The following is a 15000-nucleotide window of genomic DNA, read 5'->3' as shown; positions in this document are numbered from 1 at the left end:
GTTCACTTAAAGGCCAGGCAGAAAAGTAGAGTTGTTCCCAAAGTTTATGAAGCACTTATGTCAACTTGCTTCGAACATTTCACAGACTACAAAGGTATACAATGAATGTGAGTGTCAAAACATGCAAAAGAGAGAGAGGGAGTGAGGGAGCAGTTTATGTATTCTTATGTGTATCCTATGGCTCTTTGTAGTAACAGTTAAAATTGTGGCTCTTTGCTGTTGAGTGGTTGGCCACCCCTGCTTTAGGGACTCTGGACAGATTTCGTCCACACCCGGGGCTTTTCCACCAAGGAGCTTTTTAATCACATCGGTGACTTCAACCCCAGAGGTAGGAGAGCTCACCTGAGGGTCGCCAGGCTCTGTTTCCTCAATGGAAGCCATCGGTGGAATTGAAGAGACCCTTGAAGTATTCTTCCCACCGACTCACAGTCCTGAGTCGAGGTCAGCAAACCAATCTCCACTACACACAGTGTTAATGGTGCACTCCCTCTCCCTCCTGAGACGCCTTTTTACCGCCTTACTGAACTCCACCCACGCCCGACTTTTTTTTTCACGGACTGCCGAAGCTGCATTCCACTTAGCTTGTTGGTATCTGTCAGTTGCCTCCTGAGTCCCACAGGCCCAAAAGTCCCGATAAGACTCTTTCTTCTTCAGCTTGACGGCATCCCTTACCACCGGTGTCACGTCAGGCACCGGCAAGACCAGATCAGCCACCTCGACATTGGAGCCACGTAACATGATCCACTCAGACTTTTACACCATTCCAAATTCCACAAATTCGAGTAATTCAACTCATTTCGCTCACATTCAACTTTTCAACACCACCAAAATTCCTACTTCCCACACTTTCAACTCATTCTCCCTTAAAAAACCCACAAAAATTCCACTATTAACCATTCAACTTTTTATGTCCTCAGTCCTGGCCATTGTAAATCCTTCGAGATCATTATACTTAATTCAACTCACATTGGTTCAGCTTTTCAACACGCCTGTAATTCATACTTTCCAAAAATTCAAATTAATCAACCTTAAAAAAAAATTACATTCGCCATTCAGTCCCACTTCCACATTCAACATTTCAGTTTTACGGCCTTCTAGTTAGGTCCTTGATGGTCTTGTTGTACACACGCTGAATTGTGTGCAGGCAGCGTTGGATCGATTACCCCTCATTCCAAAACATTCCAGAATCTTTCATAGAGTTCATTCAACTTCATCCCACTTTATTCAACTTTATTCATTGTCATTCTACTTTATTCAGTATCATTCAACTTTATTACACTTTATTCAACGTCATTCCACTGTATTCAACTTCATTCAGTATCATTCAACTTTATTCAGTATCATTCAACTTTATTACACTTTATTCAACTTCATTCCAACACATTCCGCAGTTTCAGTTTCCTTCGAATTCACACGCAAATTCTGCAGAAATTGCGTTCTCTAGTTGTGTGAAGGCGAACGCCTTCACACATATGTTATTCCTATAGTTTATTATTATTATTATTATTCCACTTTTTAACACATTTTTTGGTGTGCGACTCCTTCCACATTTTTCACCCGATTCACTTCATTCAAGTTTCGAAACATTCAGAAAATTCATGCCTTCCGGGATAGTATTTTTTTTTCGTTCCCCAAATTTACCGTTTCCCCAATATGTTCCACTTTTCACCCCCCCAAAAAAAACATTAATTTCCAATGGCACTTTCAACATTTCCCATTTCCACCATTCCAATTTAAAATTCACAAGATTCAACTCATTCGACTCACATTGGTAAAATTCAAATTATTCAAACTTAAAAAAGCCATTACATTCGCCATTCAGTCCCACCTCCACATTCAACATTTCAGTTTTACAGCTTTCCAGTTCTGTCCTTGATGGTCTTGTGGTACACATGCTGAATTGTGTGTAGGCAGCGTTGGATCATTCCACCCCTCATTCCAAAACATTCCACAATCTTTCATAGAGTTCATTCAACTTCATCCCACTTTATTCAACTTTATTTAGTCATATTCTACTTTGTTCAGTATCATTCAACTTTATTTTAGTATCATTCAACTTTATTACACTTTATTCAACTGCATTCCACTGTATTCAACTTTATTCAGTATCATTCAACTTTATTCCACTTCATTCCAACGCATTCCGCAGTTGATTTTCATCTTCCTTCGACTTCACTCACAATTTCTCCAGAAATTGCATTCTCTCGTACAGTATAGCCATTGCACTTAAAAGCAACATCCAATTAGTTAAAATTTGGTCAGTAACCCTGAGATAGATAGCAATGGCTCTGTGCCAATGACACCATGTAATTTCTTCAAGGTACCTAAGTTTTTGGTCATAATTTATAATTGTCAGCCAAAATGCATACGGCTTTCTCTACAACACATACAAGCCATTGAATACATTTATTTTGTTGCACTAACTTACGACTAGTAAACGAATCTTATTTGATCTCATCAACAGGGTGACTTAATTCAGTGTATAGAACCAGACTCACTACAGGTCAGTACCAGAGATATGGACAGCACCCTCAGCAAAGCCTCAAGAGCCATCAAGAAGACGTCCAAAAAGGTAAAATCAAAGTTATTTTTAAAATGGAATATTATATTTTCTTTGCTTTGGAGAAGTGATGTGCATTGCAATTATTTGAAAATACTGCTGCTATTTTGTGTGAATGTGCTCAGCTCTTGTATGAATGTTGACTGAGTCATCTCGTCATTCACAGAGCATGAACACACACAATTGTCATCTTTTTGACTAAAACACCACCACACTGGATTTCCAATTAAACGAACAAGATGTGCTTTAATTGCATCTTTAATTTGGGGGATTTACAGTACACCCAAATCAGGTTTTGCTGTATGAATTAAAACAGTTCATTGGTCAATATTTATATGCCTCTCAGCATTTTTAAAACGGGGGTCGGCTAGCTATTGGCTCGCCTCAATTATCCTCAGATTAATCAGAGTTCCCGTGAGAAACAAAACACCTCACTCATGAACATAGCAATTTCCAGCCAATTCTTATTCCAATGTCCGTTTTATTAACCCGAGATTGTGTTTGGGCATATAAAGACTTGGTATTGATGGTTTTCGATTTGTATATATTTAGGTGCCTCTCAGTTTTTCTTACGACGGGAGTCGTCTAGCTATAGGCTAGCCACAATAATCTTCAGATTAATCAGAGTTTCCGTGAGAAACAAAACACTTCAGTCATGAACATAGCAATTTCCAGCCAATTCTCATTCCAATGTCCATTTTATTAACTCGAGATTGTTTTTGGGATATATAAAGACTCTGTAGTGATGGTTTCAGATGCTGATGTTAGCAAATCCGAACGGAGCAGGAAAATAAGAAGCCTCTGCTGCCCTTCTGCAATATGATGGGCTGCCATGTCACTTGAAAAATATGATGCACGTCATGACGCGCTGCCTCCATTGTTGAGGCAAATGATCGCAGTTGTGGCTGTAAGGGGGTTGGGACCTGTCTTCGCAGCTATCCCTGAATCTGCTGGTGGAAACCAGCGGTAAGGGATGCCGTCAAGATGAAGAAAAAGTCCTAACAGGCCTTTTTGGCCTGTATGAGTCCGGACACAGCTAACAGATGCCATCTAGCCAAGCAAAATGCAGCTTTGCTTGTCACTGAGGCAAAAACTTGGGCGTGGGAGGACTTCAACGACTTCAACGATCATGGTAAACGACTTTGGGATGGCTTCGATGAAATCCTGATCCACTATCCTGTGTCTCAGAAGGGGCAAGCAGTGCACCGTTAAGACTGTGTATAGTGGGGATGGGGTGCTTCTGACCTCAGCTCAGGACATTTTGAGGCAGTGGGGAGAATGCTTTGAAGATCTTTTCAATTCCACCGACATTCCTTACACTGCGAAAACAGAGCCTGGAGACTCTAAAGTGGGCTCTCCAATATCTGGGCTTAAAGTCACTGAGGTGGTGAATTAAAAAGCTCCGTGGTGGCGCAGAGGGTGGATGAGCTCTGGCCGGAGTTCCAAAATAACGCTTACTTAAAGGGTCTAATAATGCACAAAAACTCCCAAAAAATTGCACACACATCAGGCCTGGCAAAGTCATTAATATCTTATTAGTTTACTGTGCAATTTATGTATTACTTTTAAATGTGTCAAAAGTGCTCCTTTCAAAATTCTAACAAAGTAGCCCTGAATGTACTTTTCCTTTCTCTACTAATATATTGGTGGTATTTGGAACAGCCCAAGAAAAAAAAAAATCTACAAAAAAAGAGCCAAATGATAAACCTAACTGGAAGTCCACCATTTTGAACTTTCTTGAAATTTGGCCCAATTTTTTGCCTTTTGTAGAGGTCACATTTTAAAGAACTCCTAAATATTTTATCTGATTGTCTTGAAATTGTAATTGTTTCATCCAAAGATGTTCAAGATGAAAAGTAAAAGCAGAGCTTTTTATTTCGTTGAGCACTGTTGCCGGGGCAATGTGCTGTTTTCCTTGAACAACTGTGCTGATCTAAACATGCATCAAAACATAACATTTTTCAGATACATAAAGCCTGGAAAAAAATAAAATAAAACTAGAGCTACAAGCAGATATAAAGGGCCCTCGCAGCCCTGGTAACCTTGGGGTATTGGCACATTGGGACGTCCGCGCGTTGGAATTGAGTTTTTTTTTTTAATGATGCGCATCAGATGAAAAGCAATTTTAATCAAATGTTACCTCTATAAAAATGCCGATAATGAGGCAAAATGTCCATCCATCCATCCACCCATTATCTCCCGCTTATCTGAAGTCGGGTCGCGGAGGCAGCAGCTTCAGCAGGGAAGCCCAGACTTCCTTCTCCCCAACAACATCTTCCAGGTCTTCCGGAAGGATCCCAAGGCGTTCCCAGGCAAGCCGGGAGACATAGTCCCTCCAGCGTGTTCTGGGTCGTCCTCGGGGTCTCCTGCCAGTGGGACATGCCCGGAACACCCCACCAGGGAGGCGTCCAGGGGACATCCTTATCAGATGCCCGAGCCACCTCAACTGGCTCCTCTCAACGCGGAGGAGCAGCAGCTCGACTCTGAGTCCCTCCTGGATGGCCAAACGTCTCACCCTATCTCTAAGGGAGAGCCCGGACACCCTGCGAAGGAAACCCATTTCGGCCGCTTGTATCCGAGATCTTGTTCTTTCGGTGATGACCCACAGCTCATGACCATAGGTGAGAGTAGGAACGTAGATCGACCGGTAAATTGAGAGCTTCGCTTTTCGGCTGAGCTCCTTCTTCACCACGACAGACCGATACAGGGTCCGCATCACAGCAGACGCTGCACCGATCCGCCTGTCGATCTCCCGTTCCATCTTACCCTCACTCGTGAACACGACCCCAAGATACTTGAAGTCCTCCACTTGGGGCAGAATCCCATCCCCGACCCAGAGAGGGCACGCCACCCTTTTCCGACTGAGGACCATGGTCTCAGATTTGGAGGTGCTGATTTTCATTCCGACCGTTTCACACTCGGCTGCGAACTGCTCCAGCTAGAGTTGGAGATCGCAGCTTGAAGAAGCCAACAGTACCACATCATCTGCAAAAAGCAGGGATGCAATACTGAGGCCACCGAACCGGACCCCCTTGACACCTCGGCTGCACCTAGAAATTCTGTCCATAAAAGTTATGAACAGAATCGGTGACGAAGGGCAGCCTTGGCGGACTCCAACCCTCACTGGAAACGAATCCGACTTGCGGCAATGCGGACCAAACTCTGACATCGGTGGTACAGGGACTGGACAGCCCTTATCAGGGGGCTCGGTACCCCGTACTCCCGAAGCAGCCCCCACAGAACTCCCCGAGGGACACGGTCGAACGCCTTCTCCAAGTCCACAAAACACATGTAGACTGGTTGGGCGAACTCCCATGCACCCTCAAGGACCCTACTGAGGGTGTACAGCTGGTCCACTGTTCCGCGGCCTGGACGAAAACCACATTGCTCCTCCTGAATCCGAGATTCGACCTTCCGACGGACCCTCCTCTCCAGCACCCCTGAATAGACCTTGCCGGGGAGGCTGAGGAGTGTGATCCCTCTGTAGCTGGAGCACACCCTCCGGTCCCCCTTCTTAAAAAGGGGGACCACCACCCAGGTCTGCCAATCCAGAGGCACTGTCCCCGATGTCCACGCGATGTTGTAGAGACGTGTCAACAATGACAGCCCCTCAACATCCACAGCCTTTATGAACTCCGGGCGGATCTCATCCACCCCCGGGGCTTTGCCACCGAGGAGCTTTTTGACTACCTCGGTTACTTAAACCTCAGAGATAGGAGAGCCCACCTCAGAGTCTCCAGGCTCTGCTTCCTCAGTAGAAGGCGTGTCGGTGGAATTGAGGAGGTATTCTCCCCACCGACCCACAACGTCCCGAGTTGAGGTCAGCAGCACCCCATCTCCACTATAAACAGTGTTAATGGTGCACTGCTTCCCCCTCCTGAGATGTCGGATAGTGGACCAGAATTTCCTCGAAGCCGTCCGGAAGTCATTTTCCATGGTCTCCCCGAACTCCTCCCACACCTGAGTTTTTGCCTCAGCAACCGCCAGAGCTGCATTCCGCTTGGCCAGCCGGTACCTGTCAGCTGCCTACGGGGTCCCGCAGGCCAAAAGGCCCAATAGGACTCCTTCTTCAGCTGGACAGCATCCCTTACTGCTGGTGTCCACCAACGGGTTCGGGGATTGCCGCCACGACAGGCCGGTACCACCTTACGGCCACAGCTCCGATCGGCCGCCTCAACAATGGAGGCACGAAACATGGTCCACTCGGACTTGATGTCCCCCGCCTCCCCCGGACGTGGGAAAAGTTCTGCCGGAGGTGGGAGTTGAAACTCCTTCTGACAGGGGATTCTACCAGACGTTCCCAGCAAGCCCTCACAATACGTTTGGGTCTGCCAGGTCGGACCGGCATCTTCCTCCACCATCGGAGCCAACTCACCACCAGATGGTGATCAGTTGACAGCTCCGCCCCTCTCTTCACCCGAGTGTCCAAAACATGCGGCCGCAAGTCCGATGATACGACTACAAAGTCGATCATCGAACTGCGGCCTAGGGTATGCTGGTGCCAAGTGCACATATGGACACCCTTGTGTTTGAACATGGTGTTCATTGTGGACAATCTGTTATAGGCACAGAAGTCCAGTAACCGAACACCGCTCGGGTTCAGATCGGGGGGGCCGTTCCTCCCAATCACACCTCTCCAGGTCTCACTGTCATTGCCCACGTGAGCATTGAAGTCACCCAGCAGAACGATGGAGTCCCCAGGTGGAGCGCCCTCCAGCACACCCTCAAAGGACTCCAAAAAGGGTGGGTACTCTGCACTGCTGTTTGGTGCATAAGCGCAAACAACAGTCAGGACCCGTCCCCCCACCCTCAGGCGGAGGGAGGCTACTCTCTCGTCCACCGGGGTAAACCCCAATGTACAGGCGCCAAGCCGGGGGGCAATAAGTATGCCCACACCTGCTCGGCGCCTCTCACCCTGGGCAACTCCAGAGTGGAAGAGTGTCCAACCCCTCTCGAGAGGACTGGTACCAGAACCCAAGCTGTGTGTGGAGGTGAGCCCGACTATATCTAGTCGGAACCTCTCAGCCTCACTCGGGCTCCTTCCCTGCCAGAGAGGTGACATTCCATGTCCCAAGAGCTAGTTTTTGTTTTGCCAAGGTCCCTGTCTTTTGACGCTGCCCAGCTCACACGGCACCCGACCCCTTTGGCCCCTCCCACCAGTGGTGAGCCCATGGGAAGGGGGACCCACGTGTCCTTTTCGGGCTGAGCCCGGCCGGGCCTCATGGGTGCAGGCCCGGCCACCAGGCGCTCGCCATCGAGCCCCACCTCCAGGCCTGGCTCCAGAAGGGAAAACGTGATCCATAAATTTTTGTCTTCATTAGGGGTCATTTTGAGCCGTGCTTAGTCTGGTCCCTCACCTCGGACCTGTTTGCCATGGGTGACCCTACCAGGGGCATAAAGCCCCAGACAACTTAGCTCCTAGGATCATTGGGGCGCGCAAACCCCTCCACCACGATAAGGTGACGGCTCATGGGGGGTGAGGCAAAATGTGAAAATTCAAAATGGGTGACATCTTTTTCCGTTTAGTGAAAGGCTTCAGAGAGTTTTTGTCGGTCTTGGGCTGTTACATGTACCTCCAATCTTTGCTATATCTTGGTGACACAACAAGGGCTGCTTCGCTAAACTGCTGCAGGGGCGGTTGTTGAGCCATTTTTTAAAACGTGCACAATAAACTTATAAAACATTGAAGCCGCTGCCTGGCCTGATGTTTTTGCAAATTTTCATGAATTTTTCCTTAAAGTTTAGACCCTCAAAAGTGGTGCTGTTTTCTTGGCAAAAAGAGCGTTGTGCGGTCGCTGCTCGGGCCCTGATAGTAACAATAATAATAACTAGAGCTGTAAGCGGCTATAAAGGGTCCTCGCAGCCCTGGCAACGTCGGTGTACCAGCACGTTGGGATGCTCGCGCATCGGAATTGAATAATCGAAATTGTCACGTGGATCAAGTTCCAGCAGCTTTTGTAGTCAAGGTGAGTCCAAACTTTAAAGTAAATTCAAAATGGCGGACTTCCTCTTAGCCATGAGGCTTTTTTGTAGGTCTCTTTCTGTTTTATATACTATCAAATTTCCATACATGTAGGTGAAGCGGGCAACCAGGGCCACTTTTTATAAATTTTCTAGGGGACGGTAGCGAGTCATCTTTTAAAGATTGCACAATTGAATAATTATTGATTAATTTACCAGGCCTTCTCTGTGTGCTCAAGTTTCATGAGCTTTCGTACATATTAACATTCTCAAAATCAGCATAGTTTTATTGGCAAACTGGGCGTTACCATGGCAAAAACTTTTTGCGAAAAATCTCAAATGTTGTGTTTTAACATCATGAAGGCCTAAACACTCTTCTGAGCAAATATGAAGGAGATTTGGCTAACCTGCCAAGAGAAAAACATGAAAGAATAATACATATACTTCATTTAGCCAGTAGGTGGCGCTCGCACTACGATGAAAAGTTAGTTCGTAGATGTCTTTAGGTGAAGACTCTCATCAAATGTGTGAAATTTTGACAAGATATTATCATGTGGATCACATTGCAGCTTTTTAAAGTCAATGTGATGCAGAATTGTAAACTAAATTCAAAAAGGCGGACTTCCTGTTAGGTTTAGCACATGGCTCCAAGATACTTTTTTGTAAGTCTTGACCTGTTAGATATACCACAAAATTTTCGTAGGTATAGGTGAAACGTACAACTGGGGCTGATTTTTAAAATAATTCTAGGGGGCGCTAGCAAGCCATTTTTTAAACAATTGCGACGTAAAATACAAACAAAAAGATGATTTCACCAGGCCTGATGTGTGTGCTAAGTTTCGTGAGATTTCATGCATGTTTAGACGGTCAAAATCAGCGTGGTTTTATTTGCGAACTGCCGTTGCCATGGCGACCTCTTTTAACGAAAAATCACAAATATCATATTTTAACATCAGGAAGATGTGCAGACTCTTCTGAGTAGTTCTGAGGTTGACCTGGTTAATAGTTAACCATGATCAAACTTTCAACCAGGGTTAAAATGTATATATCGCACCACTGAGGCAATTTTTACGAAACGGCACAATAACTTTAAAATATAAATGTTTGGAGTTTTCGATTAGGTTTCGACCCTCAAAAACTGCATAATTTTTCTTTGGAAAAGGCAACAGCATGCGACAAAATGAAACGCTGTCATTAACTTTTCGCCTTAAACATGTTTAAATGAAAATGCAAAATTTGGAGACTGTTGGAAATTTCAGCAAGTCACTCACTTGGGATGTAGGCTCAATTATTAGTTCACTAAAAACAACTATGTTCCAATGCGTGTTCGTTTAAACCCGTTGCGATTCTCCTGGTATGTTTACCTGAACGCCTAAAAAGGTGCACCCAAAGTATAACTGAAGCTGTACTTGAACCATTGGGAGTATCAGCATCGTGTTTGGTCTCTTTTTGAAGATAACACTTAAAATGTTTCTCCTCAACTGTCAGAATCTTTTTAAGTGCTTCTGGCACTGAATTATGGAAGTTGAATGCATAAAAGAAGGCGGATTTTATGTCCCCCCCCTTTTTTTTTTCATTTCCAAAAATCTGCCTGGAAAATTTTGTTTTAGCGTGGTGGACTAAATAACACACCAGGATTACAGCTCAAAGGGTCCTCCAATTCCATTTCACATTTGACAATAATACCACAGAAAATGAGCTTTTACACAAGTTTTACTTAGGGAATGTCCAGGCGAACCAAAAGTGTGCCATTTGGGTGATCCCATTGCAACCATGTTCACATACGTAGAAGAAAAGGCTGCTATTGTGGAATGCTTCAACAATCATGAATTCTAATGAAAAGTAAGACTTGGCGCTATCATATCCTACATCCAGATTTTGTGACGCGATATGTCGTGCGCTCTGACGCACAGCCCTGACGTCGCTGCCGGCGGCTTTGAAAGTGTGTTACGCACGGTGTTTGTTTTAGAGTTTTTAGAGTATTTACGCATGTAATATGTTCATTGGCTGTTGTTGAACTCCTGACACAGGGAACATTTGTTTATTGGATCAAGTAAGCAATAAATCAAACATACAGTCCAGCCTATGTTTTTAAATCTTGTGTTGCTAAATCCGTCGAAGCTAACTCAATCTACGGTGGAAAATATGTACCGTATTTTCTGGACTATAAGTCACTTTTTTTTCATAGTTAGGCCAGGGGTGCGACTTATACTCTGGAGCGACTTATGTGTGAAATTATGAACACATTATTGCTGTCATGGCTTGTTAGTGCTGACTTATATTTATGATGTTTTGCCTCCCTCTGCAGGCGCTTTACCACTAAAGTGCCTGCAGAGGGAGACAAAACATCATAAATACAAGTCAGCACAAACAAGCCATGACAATTACCTCTATATAATTTCACGTTATTGTAATCCACATAAAGAAACATAAAATAAATCATAAAAACTATTAAAATGCATGAATGATTTAAACAGTTAAAATCGAATGTTTTGTCGAATTAAAATAGTATGATAAAAAAGACGATACAAAGACTGTTAAGGCCTTGCTAGTCAAGGAAGTTTATCCAAACAGCTAAACATTCACAAATAAACTCCACAGACTCTAGGTCTGCAGCAAAGTTGCCTGTTTATATTGTGAAACTGCACAAGAAACAGAAAATACTATCAATCTATGCATTACATACACATGTATTTTCATTGTATCGAAAGCTGCAGTCAAATCCAACAGAACGAGACATACGTGGTCTCCAGTGTCATTTGCCAGGAGGATGTCATTGAAAACACATAGCAGGGCTGACTCTGTGCCATGCATCTTCTTGAAGCATGACTGGAAAATTTCCATGACATTGTGTTGATCCAAGTAAGCGAGTTAGCGAGTGCACCACTTTTCCAGAATTTTAGACAAAAAAGGCAGCTTAGAAATGGGTATAAAATTTGATAGCACAGCTTGATCAAGGCCAGTTTTTTTCAGCAGGGGTTGCACTACAGCATGCCTAAAATGTTGGGGGACCACACCAGAAGACAGGCTGCTGTTGATAATGGCCAACACCGATTTTCCAATTGTCGGGACAATCTCCTTAAAGAAGTGTGGAGGAATGGAGTCATGAACAAGGAATTTGGACACAGAGGTCCAATGTAGCGTTAGAAACAAGAGCCCTAGCTGTAGCAACCTTGTCAATGAAAAACTGCATGAATCTATCGCACATTTCAGGGGACGATTCCGTGCAAGTCGGCTGACGGGGCTTGAGTACAATTGAGTCAATTGTTTTAAATAGAGCACATGGATTTTGGCGATTCGCCTCAGTCAGACTCGACAAGTTTACACACAATTGTCTAAGTTAGTTTCAGACTATGGTTGAACAAGAATGAACCACCAACAGGCAGACATGCTAACGATTAGCAATTTGCATTAGCGATAGCGATTAGTATGTTCAGTCAACAGCACACAATCCTCCTCAATTCAGCTCATATATAAATGTTGCATGCTCATTACACACAATTGTTTAAGTTACTTACAGACGATGGTTGAACAAGAATGAACCACAAACAGGCAGCTGCCTCTCTCTGGCTGGGGTATTGCATCATGCAGCCACACATGCAAGGAGCCGAGTGCAGAGGAGACGAAGACATAATTATGACCGAATACATAAATACTTTTGGAGAATTGGAAACATTCTACATGGTCGGGGATAAATAAAAGACTTATTTAATCGATCTACAACCGTTTTGGTGAGTTTAAAGTTATCTTACCGTAACTTTCTTGTATGCTACATATGTGAATGTTAGCTGAATCGTAACCATCGTAGCTTGGTGGAAATGTGTACTAAGCGCACAATTTCCTCCAAAAATGCGACTTATACTCCAGTGCGATTTATATATATATATATATATATATATATATATATATATGTGTGTATATATATATATATATATATGTGTGTATATATATATATATATATATATATATATATATATAATATTTATTATTATTATTATTATTATTATTGTTGTTGTTTTTCTCTCTCTTTATTACGCATTTTATGGCTGGTACAACTTTTACTACGGAGTGACTTATAGTCCAGAAAATACGGTAATATGTATATGTATCTGATAGCAACCTGCAACAGCTAATAACGTGGCTTTATGGATGTCAGGCTTGTTGTGGACTAACTATATTACTGGAACACTTTTACTGGACCCTTGTCGACGTAATATGATCATTGATGATGGATTATGAAATTGTGTCTGACATTTGAGGATGAAATGGTGAGTTCCATATTTTTGGTGTGTTAGCGATTGTTTTAACTTAAATGCTCACCGAGCCTGCAGACATGATTGTATCTTATAATTTTTGGTATCATTTGAATCTGCGGAAACTCAGTTTTCTAACCATATATAACATGCCCAGAAATGCTTTGAAGTTGTTCAGTATGTAGAGAATGTCCCGCAGCCACGACGCCATTGGCCCACCTGTGGGGAACGGCAACGGGTTTTAATCTTTCAAGAAGGAATCCAATGTAAATAAAGTCTCACACAAGTTGATTTGCTCGTCTATTTCTTTCAATCTCTGGGCTTCTTTCCTTACCTCGCGAACACTTGCACCCGTGGAGGCGAAGTGAGAAAAAGGGCACTGTCGAAGATGCAACCTTCACATATAGTGTTGTCCTGACAGATAAGTCTAATCAAAATGGTTTGTTCTGTCCTCACTATACCTGTGACTGCTCTATACAGCTAGACAGACAGCTAACAGACGAGATGTTTGTTGTGGCCTTAAGTGTCCATTTATTAATCTCGTTGGAATTTTTCTAATTCTTCTTCTGTAAAACTGCAATAAACAAAATAACAAATACAGTACATATTAGAACAGCGTTTAAAATGTCTCTAACTTTTTTTACTAGCTGCAGTAGCATACATGTGTCAAAATGTAAATAAATAAAATACAAATGACCACAACATAAAGTACGTGTTTACATTGTTTAGAACATGAATTAACTTGTAAACATGGATTCTGACTTAGGATAGACAACACAACATGAATACGCTAACATAGTTAGCCTAATTAGCAAAACTAAAGTCCGCTTCCGTAGCATGCTAATCAATGCTAATGTCGCAAATTACTCATTTTTATTTTTTATATTACACGTATGTAGTAACATCTGGCTTGCCAAAAACATGTGAATTAAATTAAACACTCTACAGCTTGGGAAAATTGGGCATTTTATCACAGTGGTTACTTACAGCCTTACGTGGACCAAGACGCCATCGGGTATGCGTTGCTCTCCGGGCATATTATTGAATACTGACGTGACAACGTCAACTCAAATCAATGTAATGCACATCACACAATCAATGTAATGCACATCACACACACGCTAAAACTCAACAAAACTCAATGCAAATATAACAGAGCAACAATTAAACCATTACACCATTTATGGTTTATCACTTCAAGGACTAGGTCGTCTGGGCTGGAGACATCCTTGATCACAAGGTTCTTCTACCTTGGCATCATCAAAGCCACATTCCATTCCACTAGACAAAGTTGTTTGCGTGCAATTATGTGAAGGCCTTTTGGTGTGTGTTTTACACAAGACACAAATAGTTTTCTTTCTTCCCTTACTATTGATTGTTATATGACTGCTGATGTAACCCACAAAAAGAAATGTAAAGATACATCCTAAAAGCTATTAAAATGCATGCATAGTTTAAAACAGCTAAAATCTAATATTCTATGAAATAAGCAATTAATATATATAAAATATGATAAAAAGACAATTTGACTGTCTCTGAATACATCCATACAAAATAGTGTACTGTCGCTTTAAGACACTTGCCGTGCCTGACGATGGTCTTGCATCAGTCATACACGTACGGAGCGGAGATCGGAGAACACGGCCAGAGAAATAAATACGAACAAATAAATACATACTTTTGGAGACTTGGAGGCATCCTACGTGGTCGATGATTAATAAATGACTATTTGGTTGATGTGCGACCGTTTTGGTAAGTTTGAAATTATCTTCCTGTGGCTTTCTTGTGGTGGTCACATGTGGTGGTCCATGTGTGACCGTTAGCTAAATGTTAACAATTCCATTAGGTTAATGGAAATGAAGTGTACTAAGCGCACAATTGTATTAATTTGATTTATATTGACATATTTATTTATTTTACTTGTGACCTGTTGTGCAGGTCAGGTTTTTTTGGCTTACTAAACTTCCCGTTAGAAGTTTAGATCAAGGAGGTCTTTGCGTGTGCGTGAGGAAACTGCGCACACACTCAGAACGCAAGGACTCCAGATGGCGAGCCAGACCCATGGACTTCAATTCTAAAGACTAAAAGAGTTCTTCTTTATCGTGCCGCAGGACTCGCCGCATGAGGACGGACTCATTGGTGAAGTTTCTGCCTGTGGTTAGGAGTAACGGAACACATACAACTCTGAATAGAAATATTGGGATACATTGAACTCTGTGAATATAA

General features: G+C 43.0%; 1 protein-coding gene across 7 annotated transcripts in view; it reads left to right on the top strand.

Annotated features, from left to right (window-relative positions):
• Window positions 1-15000, top strand: part of ect2 (epithelial cell transforming 2) — a 235313-nt gene that overhangs the window by 196331 nt on the left and 23982 nt on the right. For all 7 annotated transcript variants that reach the window (XM_086047347.1, XM_086047345.1, XM_086047350.1 and 4 more), the window contains one exon: window positions 2465-2572. In XM_086047347.1, the coding sequence (XP_085903473.1) occupies window positions 2465-2572 (108 nt within the window). The remainder of the gene's footprint in view (window positions 1-2464; window positions 2573-15000) is intronic.

The sequence above is a fragment of the Filicampus tigris genome, chromosome 12 (assembly GCF_054856515.1).
Source record: "Filicampus tigris isolate MCC_2025a chromosome 12, RoL_Ftig_1.0, whole genome shotgun sequence".
In the NCBI taxonomy this organism is placed as follows: Eukaryota; Metazoa; Chordata; class Actinopteri; order Syngnathiformes; family Syngnathidae; genus Filicampus; species Filicampus tigris.
This window is presented reverse-complemented; position numbering and strand designations above follow the sequence as displayed.